Source organism: Balaenoptera borealis (genome assembly GCF_965194805.1).
Source record: "Balaenoptera borealis genome assembly, chromosome: 19".
Lineage (NCBI taxonomy): Eukaryota > Metazoa > Chordata > Mammalia > Artiodactyla > Balaenopteridae > Balaenoptera > Balaenoptera borealis.
The window spans coordinates 62,381,162-62,405,961 of record NC_138878.1 but is presented as its reverse complement, the minus strand read 5'-3'; the positions used below and the strand labels follow the sequence as shown (position 1 = coordinate 62,405,961).

The following is a 24,800-nucleotide window of genomic DNA, read 5'->3' as shown; positions in this document are numbered from 1 at the left end:
TGAGCCTGCACTCTAGAGCCCACGTGCCTCAACTACTGAGCCCATGCACCGCAACTACTGAAGTCCAAGTGCTCTAGGGCCCGTGCTCCGCAACAAGAGAAGCCACCGCAATGGGAAGCCTGCGCACCGCAATGAAGAGTAGTCCCCGCTCGCTGCAACTAGAGAAAGCCCGCGCGCAGCAACAAAGACCCAACACAGACAAAAACAAACGCAATTAAAAAAACAGAAGTAAACTGACATGCTGATATTCAGCCAGTAGACCATGATACGGAAAAAAAAAAAAGAATGTATATATGTATAACTGAGTCACTTTGATACAGAGCAGAAATTAACATATTATAAATCAATGATACTTCAAATAAATAAATTGTGGCAAAATACGCATAATATAAAATTTACAATTTTAACCTTTTTTAAAAAAAAATTTGGCTGCGTTGGGTCTTCATTGCTGTGCGTGGACTTTCTCTAGTTGTGGCGAGCGGGGGCTACTCTTCGTTGCGGTGTGAGGGCTTCTCCTTGCGAGGGCTTCTCTTTGTTGCAGACCACAGGCTATAGGCGCGCAGGCTTCAGTAGTTGTGGCGCACGGGCTTAGTTGCTCGGCAGCATGTGGTATCCTCCCAGACCAGGGATCGAACCCCTGTACCCTGCATTGGCAGGCAGATTCTTAACCACTGCGCCACCAAGGAAGTGCCTGCCCCCTGTTTTCTTTTAAGAGTTTAATAAGAGTGCGCTCTGCGGCCCCCCGATCTGTCTCTTGCTTCAACAGTGTTTGAATTCAACAGACCCAGGGACGTCCCTTTGCTCCAGCCTCCCACCAGCCTCCAACCTTTTTTCCAGTCGCAACCTTCGAATCAGCCACTCAGCTATCCTCGCTCAATGGGACCAGCCAGCACCATTTTTCGGGCTTAACTCCTTATTACCAATCAACCATGAGCTCCCAGATTCGTCAGAATTATTCCACCGAGGTGGAGGCCGCCGTCAGCCGCCTGGTCAACATGCATTTGCGGGCCTCCTACACCTACCTCTCTCTGGTGAGGGTCCCCAGGACGCCCCCAGCCCAAGTTCCCCTCAGCGGCGCACCTCCGGCCCTCTGCGCACGCGCTGGCCTTCTTTGTCCTGTTGGATAGTCAGAAGGCGGAGTCCGCATGCCTGGCCCCGCCTCCTGCTAACCGTTATTCCCGCCATCTCTTCCCGCAGGGCTTCTCTTTCCACCGGGAGGGTTTGACTCTGGAGGGCGTAGGCCACTTTTTCTGCGAATTGGCCGAAGAGAAGCTCGAGGGCGCCTAGCGTCTCTTGAAAATGCAAAACCAGCATGGCGGCTGCGCCCTCTTCCAGGACGTGCAGAAGCTGTCCCAAGATGAGTAGGGTAAAACCCAGGACCTGGTGGTAGGGTAAAACCCAGGACGCTGTGGAAGCCGCTGTGTTCACGGAGAAGAACCTGAACCAGGCCCTTGTGGATCTGCATGTCCTGGGTTCTGCCCATGCAGACCCCCATCTCTGCGACTTCCTGGAGCCACTTCCTAGATGAGCAGGTGAAATTCATCCAGAAGATGGGCGATCACCTGCTCGACCTCCGCAAGCTGGCTGGTCCCCAGGCTGGGCTGGGCGAGCATTTCTTTGAAAGGCTCACCCTCAAGCACGACTAGGAGCCTGCAGAGCCCAGCAGACTTTGAGGAGACCCCCTGATGTCAGGGCTTCTGCCTGAAGCCCCTCTCTGCAGCCAGTAGGCAGCTTGTTAACCACACTGGAGCCCTCTCCCCAGCCATGGACCATATGGAAACAATAAAGCTTTTTGCAGAAAAAAAAAAAAAAAGAGTTTTATAGTTTTAGCTCTTACATTTAGGTCTTTAATATTGAGTCCATTTTTGTATATGGTGTCAGATAAGGCTCCAACTTTGTTCTTTTGCACATGGATATCCAGTTTTCCTAACACCATTTGTTGAAAAGACTGTCCTTTCCCCCACTGAACGGTCTTGGCAACGTTTCATACCAGGGTTTATTTCTGGGCTCTCTATTCTATTCCATTGTTCCATATGTCTGCCTTTATGCCAGTACCACACTGTTTCGATTACTGTAGATTTATAATAACTTTTGGAATCTGGAAGTGTGAGATCTCAAACTTTGTTCCTCTTTTTCAAGATTGTTTTGGCTATTCAGTGTCCCTTGAGATTCCATATGAATTTTAGGTTGGATTTTTTCTATTTTGATAAAAAAAATCACTGGATTTTGATAGGAATTGCATCAAGTCTGTAGATCGCTTTGGATAGTATGGACATCTTAACATTATTGTCCTCCAAGCCAAGTTTACGAGATGTTAACAAATTTTAATTACATGTGTGGCTCACAGTACTGGCTTAAACGTTCCTCAAAACACCACATTAGTTCACCCTATCAATAATATCACGTTAATCAGACTGGATAAACAAGAAGCAGGAAGTGCACTGGAGGTATTGATAAGACACATGCTACCCAGGGGACGGGAAATAAACTTTACAAAGTTTCAGGGACCTATCACATCAGTGAAGGTTTTAGGAGCCCGGCCATCTGAGGAGTGGGCAGTACCTACTGGAAAGGGAAGGACAAATACTGCATCTTACCACTAAGAAAGAAGCCCATGCTCTTCATCCTACGGGCTCAGGCATCTTCAGGTTCTGGAGGAAGCATATTCTACACTGGGAAATACTGCTCTGATCCATTTTTTGGGTGACACGGAAGACTTCTAGCTTTGAGTGACTCCCAGGCCAGGAAAAGACCTGCAGTAGGTACAAGCTGCAATGCAAGCAGCCCTGCCGGTTGGGTCATGGGGCCCAGAAATATCTGTAGATTGGCAAAGATGTCACACACGGTTTCTGCCAAGGATTCTGCCGACAGAGAAAGCACAGTGTCGACCCCAGGGTTGTGAAGCAAGGCCATGCACCGTGTTCCAGAGGAACTCCTGGTGCGCTACTGAGCCGATAGAGATGGAGGATCAGAACACAGGCTATCACATGCCATTGCAGCCAGCGTGGCCCATCGTGAGTTTATTCTGTTGGAACCCCCAAGTATTTCAGGGTGGGCGGATCCAACAGTGATCCGCCGGGAGGTGGATCCTAGATCAGGCATTAGCAGGACCAGAAGACACAAATAAGCTGCATAAGCAGGTGGGTCAGACCCCCGTGACATTCACCGTCCCCCCCCCCTGCTTATGATTGCCCCCGCTTATGACTATATTGGACAGGCTGGAGTGGGGAGGTGTTCCTTATAATCAGCAGACAAAGGAGGGAAAAAGCTGAGCAGTATTTTCACTCATTTCTTTTTTTTTTAAAGCTCAATAACCTTGAATTTAACTTTTTTTTGGGGCGCCCCCCCCTGCCCAGCACAGCATGTGGGATCTTAGTTCCCCAACCAGGGATTGAACCCGTGCTCCCTGCAGTGGAAGTGCGGCGTCTTAACCACTGGACCGCCAGGAAGCCCCCTCATTTAACTCTTTGTCATGGAACTTTTAGGCATCTACAAAAGTAGGACAATCTCTAACGAACATTGTAAATCAACTATACGTCAATTTTTTTAAATGACAAAAAAAAAAGTAAGATAATATGATGAACCATCCCGATCCCAATGACCTTTCCCCTAGTTTCACTACTTATCAACTCGTGGCCAGTCTGGTTTCATCTATGCCCCTGTGGTACGCAAAACAATGGTTCCCCCAAAGATGCCCACCTCCTAGTCCCTGGACCCTGTGCATGTGTTATGCTACATGGCAAAGGGGAATTAGGTCGCAGATGGAATTAAGGTTGCTAATCAGTTGGTTTTAAGATTAGGAGCTAATCCTGGATTATCTGGGTGGGCTCAGTCTAACTACAAGGGTCCTAAGGACCACAAGGGTCCTTAGAAGAAAGATGATGGCAGGAGTCAGTCACAGGAGGTATGACTAGAGGAGAAAGCCACAGAGGGATGCAGCAATGCTAGTTGTGAAGATGGAAGATGGGGTCATAACCTAGGAATGTGGGCAGCCTCTAGAAGTAATAAGAATCCTGGGGGATTCATTTAGATGTCAACCTTTAAGTTTAGGGTGGGCAGGGACTTCCCTGGTGGTCTAGTGGTTGAGACTCTGCGCTTCCAATGCAAGGGGCGCAGGTTCGATCCCTGGTCGGGGAACTAAGCACCCACATGCCCTGCAGCCTGGCCAAGAAAATATTAAAAAAAAAAAGAAAAAAGTTTAGGGTGGGCACTTGGTGTTGCACCTGAGCTCATGAGAGCTCGTGGGGTTGTCTGACTGGGATGGGCCTTGAATGGTTGGGTTTGGTGTGACCGGGGCTGGGAATGCAGTAAACTGGGCAGGTGTTGGGGGTTATAGCTGATGTGGTGATTGTAACCAGGAATTCGTGGTGGGGCCCGGAGATGGATGGGAACTTTTCTCCTCCTCCACCCTGACCTTCACCTCTCCCATCCCTGCCCAGCTCGAGAGCACAGCGGACACCACATCCCCAGCGCACACATCTTTATTAGACCAGATGTGGGATTCCCAAACCCAAACAGGCTGCTTCTGTCCTGCACCAGCCCAGCCATAGAGACCTTCCCCCTAGTTCCTGGGGAGACCAGCTCCCCTCTGGAAGGTGTCAAAAGTTAGTGGCTGTCGTGGGTGCCCTGGAGCCCCTGGTATGGCAAGGGAGAGAGTCACGGCTGTGCTCCGAGCCCTCCTCCGCTAACCCTCTGCGCTTAAGACGCTGCCCCTCCTGGAAAAGGGCGGCCACGTCCAACAATGCATCCTCGATGTGCTGCCCCAGCCGGTGGGAGTCCTGGAAGGAGAGATGTGTCACGTCCAGGAGAAGCTGGGAGAGGAGCTCCCAGGGGCTGAGAAACAAGAGGGCTGGGGTCCCTGCTCCTGGGTCTGAGGGATGAGGGGTTTGGGTATTAGGACTCCTGGATCATGGGATGGTCGGGAGCTGGGAGTCTGCACTCCTAGGCTGTAGGAGAGCAGGGAGGTGGGAGTCCTGAGGGAGGAAGGGGCGGGGGTGGGTTAGTCTCACCGTTCTTGTGCTTGATTTTTTGCTGGAGATGTGGAAGGTGATCACATCATCCCCCATGAAGATGTAGGAAACACCATAACCATGGTCATCAGCCTTGACAGGGACAGAGTGAGGGCAACAACATAGCCCCCGGTCCCCCTCCCCACCCCCACTAGGTAGGAGTGCGGACGCCCAGCCCCCTCCTCCCTCCCTCAGGGCCCAGTTCCACTCACAGGCCCGAATCCACCACCAGAGGAAACATAGTCGGGGTAACTGTGGACGTCGAACAGGTGGATTTGCTGAACAGGAATCTGGCTGGTGGCCAGCTGCCACTGCTCCGAGTGAACCTGAGGGACAGAAGTCGGTCACGTGTGCGATAAAGACAAACTGACCCACAGGTCCGCGCCGCCTTGGCTGAACTGCCTATTTCCCTTAAATCTGTGCCGTTCTGCCCCTCCGCTTCCTGACGTCCCCCCTCTGCTCTTCTCCCTTTTGACCACACCCCTCTTTCCTTCTCCCAGAACCCACCCTCTCTCCTTGTCCCCCCTCCCCCAACCACGCCCCTCTCCCTTTCAACCCCTGACCCCGCCCCTCTCCTCTCTGACCACGCCCCTCGCGTTTCTTTCCATAACCACGCCCCTCTTTCCTGGCCCCTTTGCCCTCTCCGCTCTCTCCCGCTTTCTTTCCCGGGTCTCCCTAACTCTCTCCTCTGCTGATACCTGCATTTTCCAACATCACCCTCCTTGCCCGGAAGTGCCTCCCTTCTCCAGTGGTTTGCCACTTCCCTCTTTAACTCTTTCCCTGCACCCCAACCTGGTCCAGGAAGGGAGACTGCAGGTGGAGGAACTGGGACACGATGTAGAGAGCAAAGAGGTGGCGGTCGACCCCCTGTCCACTCATCGCTGCCTTCAGCAGGGCTTGGTGCTTGTCCACCGCCAAGCGGAACAGGGCGAGGCACTGTGGGTCCTGGGGTCCCCGGGGAGGTCACAGGTCATGGAAAGACAGGAAGTGGGCTTACTGCTGAGGCCTGTCACACCCCCGGCCTCAACCCAGCTTGCAACATCCCTGCAAGGCAGAGATATCAACTCTATTTTGCAGAAGGGAAACAGGCACAGAGAGGGGAAGTCACTTGCCCAGGGTCACACAGCAAGGCAGAATCAGGTGGATTCCCAGAGCTGTCTGACTCTAGGGCCCAAACTCCTTCCATTGAACCACAATACTTCGTAAGTTGGGGGGAGAGGCAACAGAGGTGCCTGGGGGGTTCTGAGCAGAGAGGTTATATAGGGAACATGAAGAATGGTACAAATGAAAGGCACAAGGTCACACAGAGGTTACATAAAGAGACCTACATTGTGGAACCAGGGCTCCCTCTTGGGTGCTCCCCCAGTGCCCTCTGTGTGACCCCCATTAAAGCATGTATCACACTGTGCTGAACTACCTGTCTCCCCCATCAATGAGCTCCTTGAGGTCAGAGACCGGGCTTGGTTCCTCCCCTGTCCCATCACGGAGCTTGGACCTGAGAAGGTGCTCCTTAAAAGTTTGTATATGTATGAATGAGTATGTGGAAATGACTGAAGCCTCAAACGAGGCCCACACCCACTGTCTTCTCTTTGTCCTCCATGGCTCTCACAAAGTTGCAGGCCTCCCTCGTGCAAGAACGCACCGTCTCTGTCCGCCCTTCCAGGAACAAGCGAGTCATGGTCGACTCGTAAGTCAGGCAGAATTGACCCCTGTCCTGGGGACAAGGAGGAGAGGAGCCTGTCAGCTAGGTTCAGGAAGTCTTCACGGACTTGACCCACCTCTGTCTGGACCTCCAGCTCCTCCTACCCATGGACATGCGATTGGGAGAGAGAAATCAAGATGGTGGACCCACCATGGCAATAACCAAGAAGTCATTAAAGGGGTCAATGCGGCGGGTCTTGGGGGCCCAGGTGAACTGAGGTCCTGAGAGGGGGTGGGGGTCGGGAACCCAACTGACCCGAAAGTAGGCCAGCTGCAAGGCCATCTGGATGAAGCTGTCTGAAGAGAGGTGGCAGCGTTTGATGAAGCTCTTGCCAAAGTGGGAGAAAGGAAAGACGTGGCAGTCGATGTTTCCAGACAAGGTCTTGGCTCCCCTCAGGGCTAGAGAGATGGATAGATGGATCTGCCAGAGAAGGAGGAGGGAGGAATGGCCAGGGGTTACAGAAAGGGGTAGGTTAGAGCTGGGCATGGGGCTGGAAGTGATGGGAATGGAGTGAGGTTGGGGTGGAATATGGAAAAGGGGACAAAGAAGGGAATGGAGCTGAAGGGCTAGGTTAAAGATGGAGCTGGGGCTGGCAGTGAAGGTCGGGATAGGATTGGGGTTGGGGATAGGGATAGGATGGGGAATGGGGTTGAAAATGAGGACTGAATTGGAGCTGGGGATGGGGTTGGGATTGGGTATAGGATGGGATATGGGTTGGGGTTGGGTATGGGATGGGGTTAGGGTTGAGGATGGGGTTAGGGTTGGGTATGGGATGGGGTTAGGGTTGAGGATGGGGTTAGGGTTGGAGATGGAATTGAATTTAAGAATAGCGATGGAGTTGGGGATGGAGATGAGTTTGGGGTGGAGATGAAGTTGGGTTTGAGTGGGGATAGAACTAAGTTGACGCTGGGGATGGAGATGGGATTGGGGTTGAGCGTGGGGTTGGGTGGTGGGAAGAGGGTTAGTGTGGGGTGGGTTTGCATTTGGGGATGGGGTTAGACTGAAGATAGGGTTGGGGTCTGAGGTTGGGGCTTTTTGGGGGATGGGGTGTGGGTTTGGTGTTGGGTTAGGGATGGGGTTGATATTTCGGTTGAGATTGCGGTGGGGATGAGGTTAGAGTCAAAGCCAGGAATTTGGGGACTTGGAAGAGAGGCCTAGAAACCAGGCCTAACCTTGTCTGGAAGGTCCCAGTGCAGCCGCTGGGGCTGGGGCAGTGAGGGGTCAGGGTGTCCCTTGCAGTGACCATCTGCCGAGTAGCCCAGCTGAAAGCATTCTGTGGCCAGAGTGAACTGTGTACAAATGGAAGCTGTCAGAGTCCCTTCCTCCCTCTGGACCAAGGGACATCTAACCAGGGACCTCTTAAGTCCCTTCTTAAGGGGGTCAGGGACAATCCTTGAGAAACAGAAACCTCTGATGGTCACAGGTGGGTTCTTGGGGTCATACTCATTGAGAGCAAGGCTAATACTAATACTCGGTGCTTACTGCCCTTGTACTTCTGACAGGTGGATAAAGAGCCACCAATGGCTGCCCCAGCCCTCCCAAGACAACCCCCGCCATGATCCTAGGAGAGGAGAGAGAAAGCTGGGCATAGCATGGGCTTCTAGGGGTCAGCATTCCTTCTGACTGAGTGGTACCCATGCCCTGCTGGTGGTTAAATGTTTTAAATCAGTCCTGATGGAGCACCTACTACGGGCCAGCCTCCCACTTAATTTCTCCCTAGAAAGAAGGGATTAAGATCCCCATTTTGACATTAGAACTAAATGAGAAGAAGAACCTCTCACTTTATGCCTTAGAGTTTCCACTTCTCTTTATCTTACTCTATGTGACATCTCTTTGTTCAAAGTCAATATGCAGAGATGGCAGATGACAGGCAGTGTCTTGAGGGTCTGAGGTTAAATTGAATTGAGAGTGTCATTTACCAATATAATCAAAGGCAAATTCCCATTTTATAAACAATAAACAGGCACAGAAGACTCAGTGCTTACCTGGGGCTGCTCTCAAGATCTGGAAGCAACCTCCCTTCCCCTCATACATGCCTGATCCACACCCTGGATCCCAGCTAACCCCTCATGCAACACCACGGAAGACTGGGAAACTGGTGGGGTGCAGACACCACCCCTTATGATTTAGGTACTAAGTGAAATAGAGAAAAGAGAGATGCTAAGGTTCTCAGGACTGGAGGGGAGCTTAAAGATAAAAGAAAATCCAAGCTTTTCACCTGATGAAGCAGAAACTGAGGCTCAGAGGAGGGGAGTAACTTGCTGAAGGTCACACAGCAAACCAGAGCTGGGAGATAGGTCTGACTCAGTGTGAGTATGATATGGTTGGAAGGCCTCACTCACACTCTGGTCTCAGAGCATTCTGGATTCTTATTCTCACTCTGCAACTTCTGATTCTGTGACTCTGGGCAAATCACTTCCCTTCTCTGAGCCCCAAATGCCCATTCGTCAAAGAAAGGTCATAGGGAATTCCCTGGTGGCCCAGTGGTTAGGACTCAGCGCTTTCACTGCTGAGGCCTGGGTTCGATCCCTGACTGGGGAACTCAGATCCCACAAGCCGTGTGGCACGGCCGAAAAAAAAAGAGAGAGAGAAAGAAAGGTCATAATCCCAAGACAACCTTTTTTGCTGCAGGGCGACCCTGGTCTGGTCTCTGCCTCTCTCTGAGCCTCCATTTTCCCTCTGACCTTAAGGCGCTGGAGAGGAAGGTCTTTGGAAAAGGGGGGGGGGGTGGCAGCCCCCAGGGTGGGGCCGGCCAGCTGCCATACCTCCCACATGTGTCCTGAGATGGGGCAGTCAGCCCACGAGTGCTCCACGCTGAGGCCCAGCTTCCCGTTGGAGAAGACGATTAAGGAGAAGGATTTGTCAAACCAGCTGCGGGGGGAGAGTTCAGAGTATTCACCAAAGAGGCCAGAAGGGACGTTGGGGGTCTCTCTGTGGGAACTCAGGGGGTTTCCGTGGGGAGATCTAGGAATCAGGGCTGGGGTCCTGGTATGGGGAGCTCTAAGAAGGTGGAGGTACTGATGGTCTCTGAGATGTGTCTCAGGTTTGGAGAGTTCAGGGCTTTTGAAAGAATGTGATAAAAAAGGTTCAGGGTTTACGGGTGCTGAGAGCTTAGGCGGACTCTCCCAGGAGCCTCAGAAATCAGAGTGGTGCCTGGTGGGCACCAAGGAAGTTGTCTGAGGATCTCTACGTAGGCGGGGTGCCAGGTGCGAGGTCCTGGGTTTGGGGTGCCTGCATTAAGGTCTGAGGATTCCATGGTTTGCAGTTCTGAGTCTGAGGTCCCCAGGCTTGGGGTCTAGCTGCAGGTCTCTGGGTCTAGGGGTCCCAGGTTTGGCATTTGTTAATCCTCAGATCTGGGGTCACTGGGTCTGCGATTCTGAGTCTGGAGTCCCAGGTCTAGAGTTTCTCAAGGTCTGAGGGTCCAGGTCAGGGGTTTGGTGGTCCTTAGATCTGCGGTTCTGGATCTGGGGGTCCCACGTCTAGCAGTTATTTGCTTCAGAGGTCCCCAGGTCTCAATGCATTGGGTCTGGGGTCACATGTGGGGTGGGGTCCAAATCCCCAGGCTGACTCACCGGTCGTGGCCCCTGCCGGCCAGCAGGGCGTGGGCGTAGGCGTCTAAGGAAGCTGCAGGGTCCTCCCTGGTGAGCCCCGCGGGCTCAGAGTCGAGTGATACAAAGAAAGCAGCCCCTTCGACGGCCTCCAGGGCCTCCTGGGCCTGGGTCTTCAGGGACCTCCGCACCTGGGCCCACATGTCCCTGTCGGGGGAGTGCCTGAGTTCCGGCTGACTCTCTACCATGCCCAGCCTCCACCCGGCCTGCAACCTCAAGATGCTGGCTGGGCCTCCGGGCCCCCAGATCTGTGACCCTCACCTCGGAGCAGCGGTCAAGGCCGCCAGATGCTCCTCGTGGGGGCAGGCAGGAGAGGGGTCGTCCAGGATTCGCTGGAACTGCTGCTCCAGGGCCCGCGGGGAAAGCAGGCCGCTCTGGGAGTGGGTCCCCACGCGGAAGAATCGGCCCCGGTGGAAGACGGCCACGTGCCTGCTGTCACGAAGGTGGCGGATGTGGTCTAGGGGTGATATATTATAAGAATAACGTGCTCTGTGATGACCTAGACGGGTGGGATAGGGGGCGGGGGTCCAAGAGGAAGGGGATATATGTATACATATAGCTGATTCACTTTATTGTACAGCAGAAACTAACACAACATTGTAAAGCAGTTATACTCCAAAAAAAAATAATAATAATGACCTTTATTAGGCACTTACCAAGTGGCTTGCACTGTCCGACACACTCCTTTAATCCTCACCACCCTAGGTACCCTTATTATCCCATTTTAGAGAAGAGGAAACTGAAGCTCAGAGAGGGTAATAACTTGCCCAAGGTCACACAGCTTGGGAGTTACAGAGCTGGTGTTTGAACCCAGGCAGGCTGGCTCCAGAGAGCGTGCTCTTAGCCACTACACTGTTCTGCCTCTATCAGTGAGGAGGGGAGAGGGGGCTCACCTTTGTGGACCCCGGGAATTCGCGTGGTGTTGAATATCTTCTCATACTGGGCAGAGCACAAGGGCCGCATTCCCATCAGCAAAGTCTGCAGGAGGTCATGGGTCCATGAACTGCTTCCCAGGACCCACGTGGCCTCATGGTCTCAGGACCACAGCCTCTGTCCCCAGCCCGCGGGCACAGCCCTCTTACCGGCAGGATCTCCTGGCGGTTCAGGCGGTGACGGTACAGGAGGAGGGCGTGGACCGCGTTCCCCGCACGGGCAGCCTGCACGGGAGTGGGCGTGACATACAGGAAGTCCTGTGGGCAGGTCCAGGGGATAGCAAAACGCCTGAGGTCAGGTTTGCCTCTGATGGGGGCACTGACCCCAAACACAGGTCTTGATCCCAACAGAGGCAGGATGGTGAAATCCAGATTGTGATTGAGGTCACTGACCCTAAACCCCACATTCTACCCAGACACCCCAACCCTAGACCCCAGGAACTATGAACCCCATCCCCGGCCTGGTTCCTAACCTCCTTCTCCCCTTCTCACCATCATATAGTAGTTGCTATTCACCATCAGTGAGTTCCGGGAGCGTAGGTACACAAATTCTTCCCACCAGTCGCTGACCTAGGAGTGGGGCAGAGAGACACACAGCTGCGGTGGCTGGGGTCAAGGTACGGGGGGGTGAGTGGGGGAGGGGAGCCCCCCAAGACTTTGCTATGGCAAACAGGGAGGGTGGAGCTCCATGAAGGGGGCATCAAGATCAATAACTAGCAATAACCTAGAAGTCCATCGATGGGGGATCAGTTAGCTAAACCATGTAACCCTCAAGTTACGGAATACTTCATAGCTGTTAAAAATAAGTTACATCTGGGCTTCCCTGGTGGCGCAGTGGTTAAGAATCCACCTGCCAATGCAGGGAACACGGGTTCGAGCCCTGGTCCGGGAAGATCCCACATGCCGTGGAGCAACTAAGCCCGTGCGCCACAACCACTGAGCCCGCGTGCCACAGCTACTGAAACACACGCGCCTAGAGCCCGTGCTCTGCAACGAGAGAAGCCACCTCAATGAGAAGCCCGCGCGCCGCAACGAAGAGTAGCCCCCGCTCGCCGCAACTAGAGAAAGCCCGCGTGCAGCAATGAAGTCCCAACGCAGTCAAAAATAAATGAATGAATTAATTTTTTTAAAAAGTTACATCTATATTACTGACAGAGAATGAGTACCAAGACAGGCTGCAGAGTGAAAAAGGCTAGGCACACAACAAGATATATGAAACGATCCCATTTTATTTAAAAAAATACTACTAAGACCCAACCTGTCCACCAAGTGGATGAATAGACAACCAGAATGTGGTCTAGCCATACGATGGAATGTTAATATAAAAAGGAATGAAGTTCTAAGTCTTCGGGGCTCCAGCATAGATGAACCCTGAAAACATTATGCTAAGTGAAATGACTCAGACACAAAAGGACAAATTCCATTCCTATGAAAAATCTAAAATAAGCCAATTTAGAGAGACAAAGTAGAACAGAGGTTACCTGGGGTTTTGGGGAAGTGAGAATAGGGATATTTTGCTTAGTGGACACAGAGTTTCTGTTTGGGATGATGAAAAAGTTCTAGAGAGAGATAGTAGTGATGGTTACACAACACTGTGACTGTACTTAGTACCACTGAATTGTACACTGAAAAATGGTTACAGGGGCTTCCCTGGTGGCGCAGTGGTTGGGAATCTGCCTGCCAATGCAGGGGACACGGGTTCGAGCCCTGGTCAGGGAAGATCCCACATGCCGCAGAGCGGCTGGGCCCATGAGCCACAGCTACTGAGCCTGCCCGTCTGGAGCACAGGCTCCGCAACAGGAGAGGCTGCAATAGTGAGAGGCCCGCGTACCGCGATGAAGAGTGGCCCCCGCTTGCCGCAACTGGAGAAAGCCCTTGCACAGAAACGAAGATCCAACACAGCCATAAATAAATAAATAAAATTAAAAAAAAAAAAAAAAATGGTTACAGTGACAAATTTTATATTATGTATGTTTTAATCGCAATTAAAATTATATATGATATTTATGTTTTATATATAATATTAAATATTAATGTGTTATATGATCTATAACATATTACTAAATACTTTAAAATTATATATTATAAATAAAAACTATATACTTAAATATATATATATCTATCTCTCTCCCTGGGTATAAATATATGTGTATATACACTCAGAAAAGACTCTGACCAAAGTATTTCTCACAGGCGATGGTGGGAGAAACAAGAATTAAAGGGAGGTAGTCAGAGAGGACTTGAATGTTTTCTAGATGTTTTTCTTTCTTCTATGTCATAGAATCGCATAGAGTCTATGAAGACATACATGTTTGCTTGCGTCTTAAAGTTGATGGCATCCGACACTTCCTTACGCTTAGACTAGGCAGGATGTAGTTGTCATTCCCTGGGAATGTGCAACATCTTCTGGAAAAATCCATAAGTTTCCAGCAAACGGTAGAAAAGTTCTATATCTTGACCTAGCCAGGGGTTATCTGGTTATATGCATACATAAAACTTCATTAAGCTGTACATGTAAGATTTGTGTATTTTACAATACTATATGTATAATATTGTGGAATTCCCTGGCTGTCCAGTGGTTAGGACTCTGCACTTCCACTGCAGGGGGCATGGGTTCAATCCCTGGTCGGGAACTAAGATCCTGCATGCCCCTGTGGCCTGCCCAAAAAAAAAAAAAATTGTAACATTATATGCATATCATGTACCATTTTTTTCAAAGAAAAGCCTCACCAGCATCAAAGCTTGCTAAAGTCTATGACTCAGAAGAAAATCCTAGAGATAATTGTGGAGCAAGATTTTAACTTCCAGGAACCCAACTGTTGGGATGGGAGGTGGGGGGGGGGGAGGGGCGTTGGGGAGGTGGCGATGAATCAGAAAATCTCCAAAGCAAAGCAAAAATTAATCTGGTTTTAATAAAGGCCACTTTAGTGCTCTGCACCAATGGCTTTAGGTACATTATAGGATCTTTCAGGAAATGCTGCATTGTCAAGGTTCTTGACAACACAGAGGATGAAGCTGTGCGGAGAGTAGGAAGATATGGACAAGTCTGAATCAAAAAGCAATTGAGAAGAGATGGATTCTGAGCGTGAAAGTCTTAGGGATGCCTAGGCCAATTTATTACAATTTACATTTCCGTTTTTCTGAGCTTGCTTGGGAGTGATAGTTGATACAAATCTATGTCTAAGTAAGTCTGAGCTGTTTTAACGTATACAGTTGATTCTCATTACTCGCGGTCGTTATGTCCTATAAAGTGGCAGTGAACGCTGATTAGCGAACACTGAGCCATTGTTCCAAGGGGAAATCAGGGTCAGGTTCCTTCCAGCCCTGTTCCATCTCAGCTTGGAACGTGTGCATCGCGCAAGCCAAAATTTTTGCCATCCTGCGCATGTCCGTGAATGACTATGAAAGTGCCATGAATACTGATTTGGGGTTACAAATACATTTTAGCAAGTCGGCAAATCTGCAAATACAGAATGCATGAATAATGAGGATCGACCTATATAATAAGTAATAAGAAAGCACTGTGTTAGACTAGTTCTTTTCCCTTAGTGTCCATAGATAATGGTGTATGTTGTAACTGGCAGTGCCTTAGAGGTACAATGAAATATATCAATGAAATATATATAATATGGTGTGTACATACATTATTTATATATAATAAACAACACATATTTATATAATTTATATATTATATAATTGCTATATTATTTATATGTGTATATATATATATTTTTTAAGAGCAGAATCTGGTCCAAGAGCATGAAGGGAAAAAAAAACAAACCTTAAAACTAAGGCTTATTGGGCTTTCCTGGTTGCACAGTTGTTAAGAATCCGCCTGCCAACGGAGGCGACATGGGTTCGAGCCCTGGTCCGGGAAGATCCTACATGCCGCAGAGCAACTAAGACCGTGCGCCACAACTACTGAGCCTGCGTTCTAGAGCCTGCGAGCCACAACTACTGAGCCTGCATGACACAACTACTGAAGCCTGTGCTCCTAGAGCCCGTGCTCCGCAACAGGAGAAGCCACCGCAGTGAGAAGCCCGCGCACCTCAACGAAGAGTAGCCCCTGCTGGCTGCAACTAGAGAAAGCCGTGCACAGCAACAAAGAACCAAAGCAGCCAAAAATAAATAAATTTATGAAAAAAAAAAAACCACTAAGGCTTGCATAAAAAAGAATGAAATATTGCCATTTGCACAACATGGATGGACTTAGAGATTATCATACTAAGTGAAGTAAGTCAAAGAAAGACAAATATTATATGGTATCACTTATATGTGAAATCTAAAAAAGTGATACATCTGTCTCTTCTTCCTACCTCCACCTCATCACATGCTGCCTGACAGATATTTGTGGCTTCCTACGGAATGGGAGGCCTGGAAGCCGCTTACAGGGTGACTTGCTTACTGGTTCTATGCCTCGGTTTCCCAAGGATCTCAACTCAGAGTGCGTTCTAGGGCTCTAGCTCCTGAAATCATAGTAGAAGCCCGTTTGGCGTCTTTGCCCAGACAGGGGAGAGGAAACAAGAACTGGGGGCGGGGCTTAGAGACTCGGCAGGTCAGAGGAGGGGCTGAAATGTTGGAAGGGGCCCGGAATTCTGGATTAAATATTGGAGGGTTGGGGGCGGAGCTCTGGATGTGGGCGGACCCTGAAGGCGGAGCTTAGATTATTGAAGGGCCGGGCTCAGAATGCGGGAGCATGTGGGGACGGGGCTCGAAATGTTGGCACAGGATGGACGGGTTCCAGAATATGGGAGAGGAGGGAGGAGCTCAGAATATTGAAGCCATCTGGAGCTGGGTTTAAACTATTGGAGCGTGGGGGTGGGGCTCAGAATGTTCTCACGTCTGGAGTGAAGCGCCAATCTCCGCTGGGCCTGGGGGTTGTGGGCGGGGCGTGGGGCGGGGCGAAAAACTCGCAGGGTTAGGAGGGCCAGCTCAGAACCTTTGCCTACAGGATGCGGTACTCACGTAATTGGACGCCCACCAGGACTTGAGCTGAAGGTACCACTGCAGCAGTGACGCCTGCAGCCTCAGGAATTCCCGGGCTAGGGCCGCGGTCCAGTCGAAGTCCTCGTCGGAGAGGACGGGTCGGACAGACTCCAGATACTAAGGGGCAAGGAGGGGAAGACGGCAGGTCACACCCCACTGCTCAGCAGCCTCCCGCCCCATCCCCGGGGACCTGGCCCACCTTGCGCACGGTGTCCTGCACGGAGGGCACAGGCTGACGCGGCAGGGAGCGTTGGTAACTGAAGAGCATTGGGTGGCGGCCGGAGAAGATGCGAACCAGGGCCTGGCGGAAAATTAGTGGTTCATTAAACTTCTCACTGCAGCCCGGCAGCCAGGTGTTGGGGGTAGCGGGGTGGCAACCCACAGAGAGAATGGGGCAGAGAGAGTTTGAGCAGGGCTCTGCCCCTCCCATACCAGCCAGGTCTTGGTGCGTGAGGACATGGCTCCGTGGGGTTGGAGGAGCCAGCCGTGGTAGGACAGAAGTAGCCTCAGGGCCACATGAAGCGTGAAGATCAGAGCTCCCCACAGACACGAAGCAAACAGCGCGGCCGCCAGGACCCCCCGAAGCCTGTGATGCTGTCCACCCCTGGGGTCGGGGGACAGAGAAAACGAGTATAAGCCTGGGTCTCCTGGCCTCAGAACACCCCTCCCCTCCAGCCCCACCCTAGCGCCTGCCGTTCCTAACACTCTCTGACTCTGATCTTTTAGCTGTTGGAGGAATATCCTGTAGCATTAGAGTTGGTCAGAAAAAGTCCAGTTTCCTCATTTGTGAAGTGCTAGGTGTGATTTTCTCTCGGTACGCCCACCGTCTCCTCCCAGGACTGCGGAGACACCAAGTTTCTAAAATCACTTCCCATGGAAATTGGCAGGTGCTTAATAAATAAGAGCTGGTATTTCTATTGAAATATACCAGATCAAATTACACTGTAAGGCAGTGGTTCTCAATGTGTGGCCCTTGGACCAGCAGCATCAGGACCACCTGGGAGCTTGTTAGAAATGCAACTTTCTGGGCCCCATGATCTCCATCTCTTGGCGTTCAGGCTAGCAATCAGTGTTGTAACAAGCCTTCCAGGTGACTTCAATACAAACTCAAGTTCAGGAAATGCTGGTCTAAAGATACAGTAAATCAACATGTTTGCAAAGTTGCAATCAGACAGGCTGTGAGCAAATCCCACCTGGAGGACTCGGGGCGAGTCACTTCCCCTCTGTGGGTAAATCTAGCCTTCCTAGAAATTTCTACGTCTGATCCTGGATCTGCCCTTTGAGGCCATCTGCACAAAGTTTGAATCGTCTTCCCCAGGAGGACTAATCCAAGAGTTAGAACCTGCCACATCACCCACATCTGGCTTCCAAACCTTCCCCAACAACTATAATAATTCAACCACTCCCATTTAATAACCTCCTAGTACTGTACTGAATATTCCACATGCATGATTTTGTTTAATTCCTCCAACCACCCTAAGAAGCAATTATTATTATCCCCACGTTACAGGTGAAGACCCTGACACCAAGAATGGTGAGGTCTCTTGCCCAAGACTACACAACTGTAGATTAGCAGAGTTCATACTTCCATTAGTATATATAATCATAACTGGATATTGTCTAGTTTGCCACCATCCCCTTTAGCAAGAAGCAGCCAAGGTGGAAAATGTACAGAGACAAGAGAGGAAATCACCTCCTTTTACTTGAGTCTGTACCCTTATTTATCTGACCCCAAGTAAGTCTCAAGGGTTACTTTTCTTTAACCAGCATACATGCTGATAGAGAAACTTACTGGGTGGAGGGAAAGGGATTAGGAGGTTACTGGGCTGAAGTGGGAGACCTCACCAGTCTGGCAGCAACTCTTTGATTTTCTCCATCAGTCCTAAGGAAGGATCCAGCTGGAGGAACCAGGCAAGCTGGATTGCACTGAAGAGGAACAGCCAGCTGAGGGGGCTAGCAGGGAACACACCTGTGAGAAAATCGTTCTGCGGAAAGGAAAGGGCACCTATTCAATCAATTATCCCATCTGCTCAGCACCATTCTTAGATGTTGATTCAGCACTGAGCTGGGTGCACCAGACGCCGTGGGGAACAGACACATCTGGGTCTTGCCCCCAGGGAGGTCAGACCAGAATGAAGTGAGTACTAATGGCGATAGGATAGGGCAGGTTGCTCAGCCTGAAGGAGTCAGGGAGGGCTTCCCGGAGGAGAGGTTACTCCCAGGCAGGACCCCGAAGGTGAAACTGTCAAAAAAGCAAACTGGTATCCCATATACAGCAGTGTCCAGAGCTCAGGAGCTGGCCATGGGATGACTGAGGAATGAATGAAAGTGTTGGGTAACTGATCAGACTCCCAGGGAAGCATGCTAGAGTTGACTAACATTTCTTTTTTAATTTTTATTTATTTATTTATTTTTGGCTGCGTTGGGTCTTTGTTGCTGCCTGCGGGCTTTCTCTAGTTGCGGCGAGCGGGGGCTACTCTTCGTTGTGGTGCGCGGGCTTCTCATTGTGGTGGCTTCTCTTGCTGAGGAGCACGGGCTCTAGACGCGCAGGCTTCAGTAGTTGTGGCACGTGGGCTCAGTAGTTGTGGCTCGCGGGCTTAGTTGCTCCATGGCATGAAGGATCTTCCTGGGCCAGGGCTTGAACCCATGTCCCCTGCATTAGCAGGCAGATCCTTAACCACTGAGCCACCAGGGAAGCCCCAAGAGTTGACTAACATTTAATGAGCACTTACTACATGCCAGGTGCCATTTGCAAGGCTTAACTCTTTAATTAACTCCCAACAACCCCGTGAAGTAGGTACTAAGATGTTCTCTTTTTACAAAAGAAAACACGTAGGTTCAAAGTCACACAGAGAGCATGGTTAAGCCGGGATAAGAGCTAGTGTTGGTTTTGGTATCACCACCAGGGCTCAAGAAACCACTCCCTCTCCTCTTCCCACATTTTAATGACCAAGAAGGCCTCAGAGATCATGGTTTAGACCTTGGGCTCTGGAGTCCCCACCCTCTGGGTTCAGATCTCTGCTCTGTCACTACCTAGTTGAGTGACCGCAAGCAAGTGACTTTACCTCTCTGTCTCAGTTTCCTCATCTGTAGAATGGGAACAATCCCAGTACTTGGCTCATAGGGCTGTCACAAGGGCTGGATGAGGAAATATTCCACAAATGCTTACTGCAATCCAGCAGCAGTGACAAGACAGCAAGATTCCTGCTCTCATGGGGGATAGAGACAATACCTACATAAGTAAAGGCTTTAGTGAAGTGGGTCAGATGACGAGAGGTGCTATGGAGAAAAATAAAGCAGAGGGCTCGGGGTGGGGGGAGCAGAATGGTAAATTGCATAGCTCATAGCCAGGCACACTGTAGGTGCTCAATAATTATTATGATGATCCTCTCTGTTGCTAATCTACTTCTCACTGGAGATGTAGTTACTTGACAGTCTCCCTTTGGCTTGGCAGGAAAAGGTTACTGGCAAATGTGGTTATTTTTGTTGTTTAATTTTTCTTTTTAAAAGAAATTTTCAGTTCTTCTATCTAGGGCTCTGTATTGCAATAGAAGAGGGGCATCCTAATAACAGGAAATGTCTCCATAGCACTTCCCAAGTACAAGGAGCATTATTAAATTATTTCGTTCCCCTGTCACTCAGTAAGATAGAAATTATTATTATCTTCATCATATGGGTGAGGAAACTGAGGAGATAGGAAGTTTGAAGAACTCGTCGAAGCCTACATGGCCAGGAAGTGGTGGAGGTAGGATTTGAACCCAGGTTTCCTGGCTCCAGGGTCCACTGTCAATCACTTAAACCATCCGGGATGCCTTGTGACCCTAATGCACCAGGATGAACCACAAGGCACCGAACTCTGAAGTCTGCCGTATCTCAGAATTTCATATTCATTTGGAAATGATTTCAGATGACACTCAAATCTCCTGCCAATGAACCGCCCACTAAGTGCCGGATGCCATGCCACATGCTTGGCCCCAGTGACCCACTGCACATAATTCACAACAGCTCTCTTGGCATAGATATTGAGATCACATTCTAGAAAAGCACCCCAGGGTAGTGGGGCCTCAGCATGGACTCCAGAGCCAGACTGCTAATTCTAGCTCTGCCTCTACTTCTGCATCTTAGCAGCTGTGTGACCTGGGAAAAGTGAAAGCACCTCTCTGGGCTTCTGTTTCCCCATCTGTAAAACGGGACTAATGATAGGCTTACCTTAGAAGGCCCTAATGGGACTTCCCTGGCAGTCCAGAGGTTAAGACTCCACGCTTCCACTGCAGGGAGCGCGGGTTCGATCCCTGGTTGGGGAACTAAGACCCCACAAGCCGCGCAGCGCGGCCAAAAACAAAAAGTCCTAATGAGGACCAGATGAGCAACAGAGTCAAAGGGCTTGGTTGGTACAGAGCCTGAGACACATTACTACCTAGTTTGATTTTAGAAATGAGAAAGCAGAAGCTCAGAGAAGTGACTAACATGCTGGAGGCTACACAGCACCTACGTGGCACATAAGACAAGAATCGTGATGCTGGAGTGGTCACTTCTGTGAGCCAGGCCTTCTGCTAAGACAACTAATGCTTACAACAATCCCTTGAGGCAGGGACTGTCAAGGTTCCCATTTTTTACGTGAAGAAAGTAAGGTTTAGGGCTTCCCTGGTGGCGCGGTGGTTAAGAATCTGCCTGCCAATGCAGGGGGCACGGGTTCGAGCCCTGGTCCGGGAAGATCCCACATGCCGCAGAGCAACTAAGACCGTGCGCCACAACTACTGAGCCTGCGTGCCACAACTACTGAAGCCTGCATGCCTAGAGCCTGTGCTCCGCAACAAGAGAAGCCACCACAATAAGCCCACGCACTGCAACGAAGAGTAGCCCCCACTCGCCGCAACTAGAGAAAGCCCGCGCGCAGCAACAAAGACCCAACGCAACCAAAAATAAATAAATAAAATAAATAAATTAAAAAAAAAAAAAAAGTAAGGTTTGGCAATGAGTCTATGGAATTACAGCTCTGGCATTGCTGAGGGCACAGCCCCCATCTTGGGACCAAGTTCCAGGAGCTACGGCTTCAGGTGGTTCCTGGGGTCCCAGATTGGAGAGGAAGGATGTGAGAGCTCCACGTGATCATCAGGGAGAGAGGCAGCTATGCGATAGAAAGGCAAGAGTTGTCATTATTACAATTATCAATTAATACTAATATGAGGGTCTGGTGGGGGCCATTGGCAACAGGTGACATGAGTCAGAAAAGAGCTTCAGAGGTGACTCAAATACAGGGGTGACAGTCAAAATATTCGACACAGCAACACCAGTCCAAATCCATCTATAAGCATAGAAATCAGAACAGTGGTTGCCTTGCAGTGAGGGTGAGGTAGGGAGTGCTGGCTGGAAAGGAGCTCGAAGGAACATCCTAGAATGATGGCAGTGCTGTCTTGATGGGGAGTTGGTTACACAGGTATTATACCGGTTACAAAGATATTACAAAATTCAAGGACTGTACACTTAAAACAAATCTGTGCATTTTTCTGTATATAATTAGATCTTAGTTTAAGTGTCTATGTATGTGTATATATATAAATGTGTGTATTTAACCACAGGTTAACATTTTAACTGCTGGGTTGGCCTGAGGAGCAGGGGGCTCCAGGGGCAGGGTCTCTCTGGGGCTTTGGGTTAGTGGCTATTTACTCACTGGAGCAGATACATCTCTATTTTAATAACCATTTTAACAACCAATATGGCCATAGAAGTGTGATCCACCCTGCTCAAATGTCTCAGCTTCCAGAGATCCTCCTGGGCTGCCCCCTGGTTTTATTATAACACCTCCATGCTCCCTCTTCCCTGCCTGCTTTATCTTCCTGCATAGCATGACACCACCTAAAATACTCTATGGTTTGCTTATTTATCTTCTTTATTGCCTTCTCCTCCAGCTTGATCAAGAGCTCCATGAGGGCAGATCTGTCCGTCTTGCTCCCTGCCGTGTCCCCAGTGCTCCAAACAGTGCCAGGCCCTTAACAAATGCTCCACAGATATTTGGTAAATGACAAACAATATTATAATCTAAAGCTAACCCTTACTCAGCACTTGCCATGGGCCAAGCACTTGGCTCAGGGCTTACATGTAAGAATTCGTTTAATCCTCGAAACTGTCCTGTGAGGGAGGTGCTACCATCACTCCTGTTTCACATGTGGGGAACCTGAGTCTCAGAGCAACGTGCCTGCCCAAGGCCACACAGCTAGTCAGTGGCAGAGCCAGGATTCAAACTCAGTCCTGGCAGACCCCACAGGTGTTCAAGACCTGTGTTCACAGAAAGACGGTGTGACCAGCAGGGAGGCTCCACACGTAGATGGTGCCAGAGTTCTAGAACCGGGGAGTCTGGGGCTGACGTGGGCTCTGGGTAGATGTTGGCATTCTAGGGCATTCTAGGGCAAGGGCAAGGAGCAGGAGCTTGGCTTTTCCAGAGCTGGGGCAGCAGGCTTTGTGGTGATGGGTAACTAGAGGATACAGACAGTGGAGGTTCACATCTCAGAGCCGTAGGGAGGGTGCGCCACATACTGGAGAGGGTACTGGAGGTTCACAGCAGGGGCAAGGAGGGGCCTCTCAGACCCACTGGGTAAGGACTATGGGAAAGGGGGGCCTTCAGGATTGGGGTGTGGGCTACCCAAGATGTTGATCAGGCCATGGGGTTCTGGAACGGGAAGCACCTCGTTTAGAGCTAGAGATGAAAGGGAACGGTAAGGGGACTGAGTTCTAGAAATTGGGGTGGAAGTTGTGTTTGTGGGTGTGGGGAGAGTGGGAAGGGCTTCCAGGAAGTGGCTACAAGAGGTGAATGGCAGTTCCCAGTAGGTGAGGTTGAGGATCCCGGAAGTGAGCCATAGAGAACCCGGAAATGGCTTTAAGGGGTCCTGAAGTAGACACCAAAATTCCCAGAAGGGGTGACAGGATCCCAGAAGTGGGACCACCAGGATGCCGGAAGGGAGCCTTAGGCATCCCGGAAGCAGGTAACTGGATTCCTGGAAGGAAACCAAGCCGCAGCCCTCCTCACCCAGAAACGGGACAGATGCCTTTTCCAAGAGCGCAGTCCGGAGAGGTAGATCTCCTGCAACATCGGGGCACTGAGCTCCACTTCTCCCGCGTCCGAAATCAGCGAGGGTCGGAAGCCCACGGCCTGGTGCGCTTCAGCCATGTCACGCTACAGCCCTGGGAGGAGGACAGAGGGTCATTCTCCAGACCCCCAGCCCCTTCTCCGCAGACCCAGGAATATAGGACGCCAGCTCACCCTTCCCTAACCACCTGAGGGGTCTTGATGGTCCTGGCCGAAGACTCCGGTATTGGGGGGACTTCAATTGGGGACCTCTGTGAACGCACAGAAAGGCAGGAGGGATAATTTGCGTTAACCCCTTTTGCGGCTATTCTGAGAACATGGTGCGGGAACAGTGCCCCCCCCCCAAGGGCCTTTCAAGATTCGGGGGTCGGGGCGGGAAACCGGTCCAGGGTGAGTTGCGGGATCTAGGGAAAAACATTAGTCCCAAACCCGTTTGAAATGAACACCTGCCAGACGTTGGCATTGTCCACTCCATTTCCGCTTCCCATTCCAAGGCTGGGGCTGGGGGGTGGGAGTGAGGAGGAGTTGGGTGGGGGTTCTCTATAAATTCATACGCTCTGGGGTAGCCCAGCGTCCCCTCCCCCCGCCCCCGGGCTGAAGGGGATGGGGGGGAAGCACCCTACTGCGCATGCCTCGCGGGCAGGGATGCTGAGGCTGAGAGCAGAGGCGAGCGTCGAGGACAAGTGATGGAGAGGCCCGCACTCCCAACCCAAGACACAATCCTCCAGCCCCCGCAGGAGCTCGGGCCCCTCCAGTCCGGCACTTACCACGCTGAGTCCGGGGTCCGCCGATTGGATCCTGGAGACCAAGCCCGAGTACACCCCCCCGACCCCCGATTTAGAGCGCCGGACTCAAGCCTCCCGCTTGCATATGTCCAATCCCAGTGACTATGAGTCCAAGACTTGGTCGATGGGCCTCCGGAGCACCTGTCCGCCTCCGACTATCCAACATCCAGGAACCCGGATTTCTGTCTCACGGGTGCCTCGCAGGGTATTCAAGTCCTAGGTTTTATCCCCGCCCCCTTCCAATCTTCTATCCCCGCCCCTTTCCAATCTCCGCGCTCAGTTCCCGCCCCCTTCGAATCCCAGCGTCCAATCCCCTCCCTCCGTTCGATCCCCAGCCCACAGACTCCTACCCGCCTGATTCTCCACCATTGGGCCTCCCCCGTTCTACGCAGCACCTCTCCTCCGAACCCCAGTTTCTTCGGCTCCCCAGTCCACTCTTTGTCTCTTTTCTTTCTCTTTGAGGAAGGAAGCTCAGCTTGGAGCTCAGAGCCCACGCGCGTGGGAGCCAGAGTGAATCTCAGCCCTACCACCTAGGGGAGGGAGGAGGACTGCTTTGGGGTCAGGTCGGCCCACCAAAACCACCCACGGAAGATGCAGCTGCAGGGATTAAGTTGGCGTGGAGGTGCTACAGCAGATTGGATTCAAGTTAGTCAGAGGGACTTCCGTGAGGAGAAAAGTGCGTGGGTAAAGGGGA

At 51.0% G+C, this 24,800-nt stretch overlaps 1 protein-coding gene across 4 annotated transcripts; it reads right to left on the bottom strand.

Moving 5' to 3' along the window:
- Positions 1-424: 424 nt before the first annotated feature.
- CPT1C (carnitine palmitoyltransferase 1C) lies at positions 425-24,762 on the bottom strand. Of its 4 annotated transcripts, none has more exons than XM_082370326.1 (19): positions 24,457-24,762; positions 23,262-23,416; positions 18,083-18,222; positions 16,670-16,841; positions 16,437-16,538; positions 16,217-16,354; positions 11,744-11,821; positions 11,402-11,509; positions 11,213-11,297; positions 10,581-10,776; positions 10,284-10,466; positions 9,477-9,582; positions 7,884-8,000; positions 6,967-7,131; positions 6,589-6,723; positions 5,802-5,954; positions 5,222-5,335; positions 5,010-5,102; positions 425-4,778 (listed from the first exon to the last, which is right to left on the bottom strand). In XM_082370326.1, the coding sequence occupies exons 2-19, from the start codon at positions 23,400-23,402 to the stop codon at positions 4,599-4,601; spliced, it is 2,406 nt and encodes an 801-aa protein (XP_082226452.1). In that variant the 5' UTR covers positions 23,403-23,416; positions 24,457-24,762; the 3' UTR covers positions 425-4,598. The 4 variants fall into 4 exon arrangements, 3 of the variants coding, with proteins under 3 accessions (XP_082226452.1, XP_082226450.1, XP_082226451.1); XM_082370324.1 differs by lacking the exon at positions 24,457-24,762 and adding an exon at positions 24,089-24,325; XM_082370325.1 differs by lacking the exon at positions 24,457-24,762 and adding an exon at positions 23,510-23,728.
- Between the last annotated feature and the right edge of the window lie 38 nt (positions 24,763-24,800).

Coding starts and splice junctions, on each gene's coding strand:
- CPT1C (XM_082370326.1), bottom strand. CDS start 23,402: ATGGCTGAAGCGCACCAGGCCGTGGGCTTCCGACCCTCGCTGATTTCG. Junction 11,822..16,216: donor CCTGGTGGGCGTCCAATTAC/GTGAGTACCGCA, acceptor CCCCACTCCTAG/GTCAGCGACTGGTGGGAAGA. Junction 4,779..5,009: donor AAAAATCAAGCACAAGAACG/GTGAGACTAACC, acceptor CTCTCCTTCCAG/GACTCCCACCGGCTGGGGCA.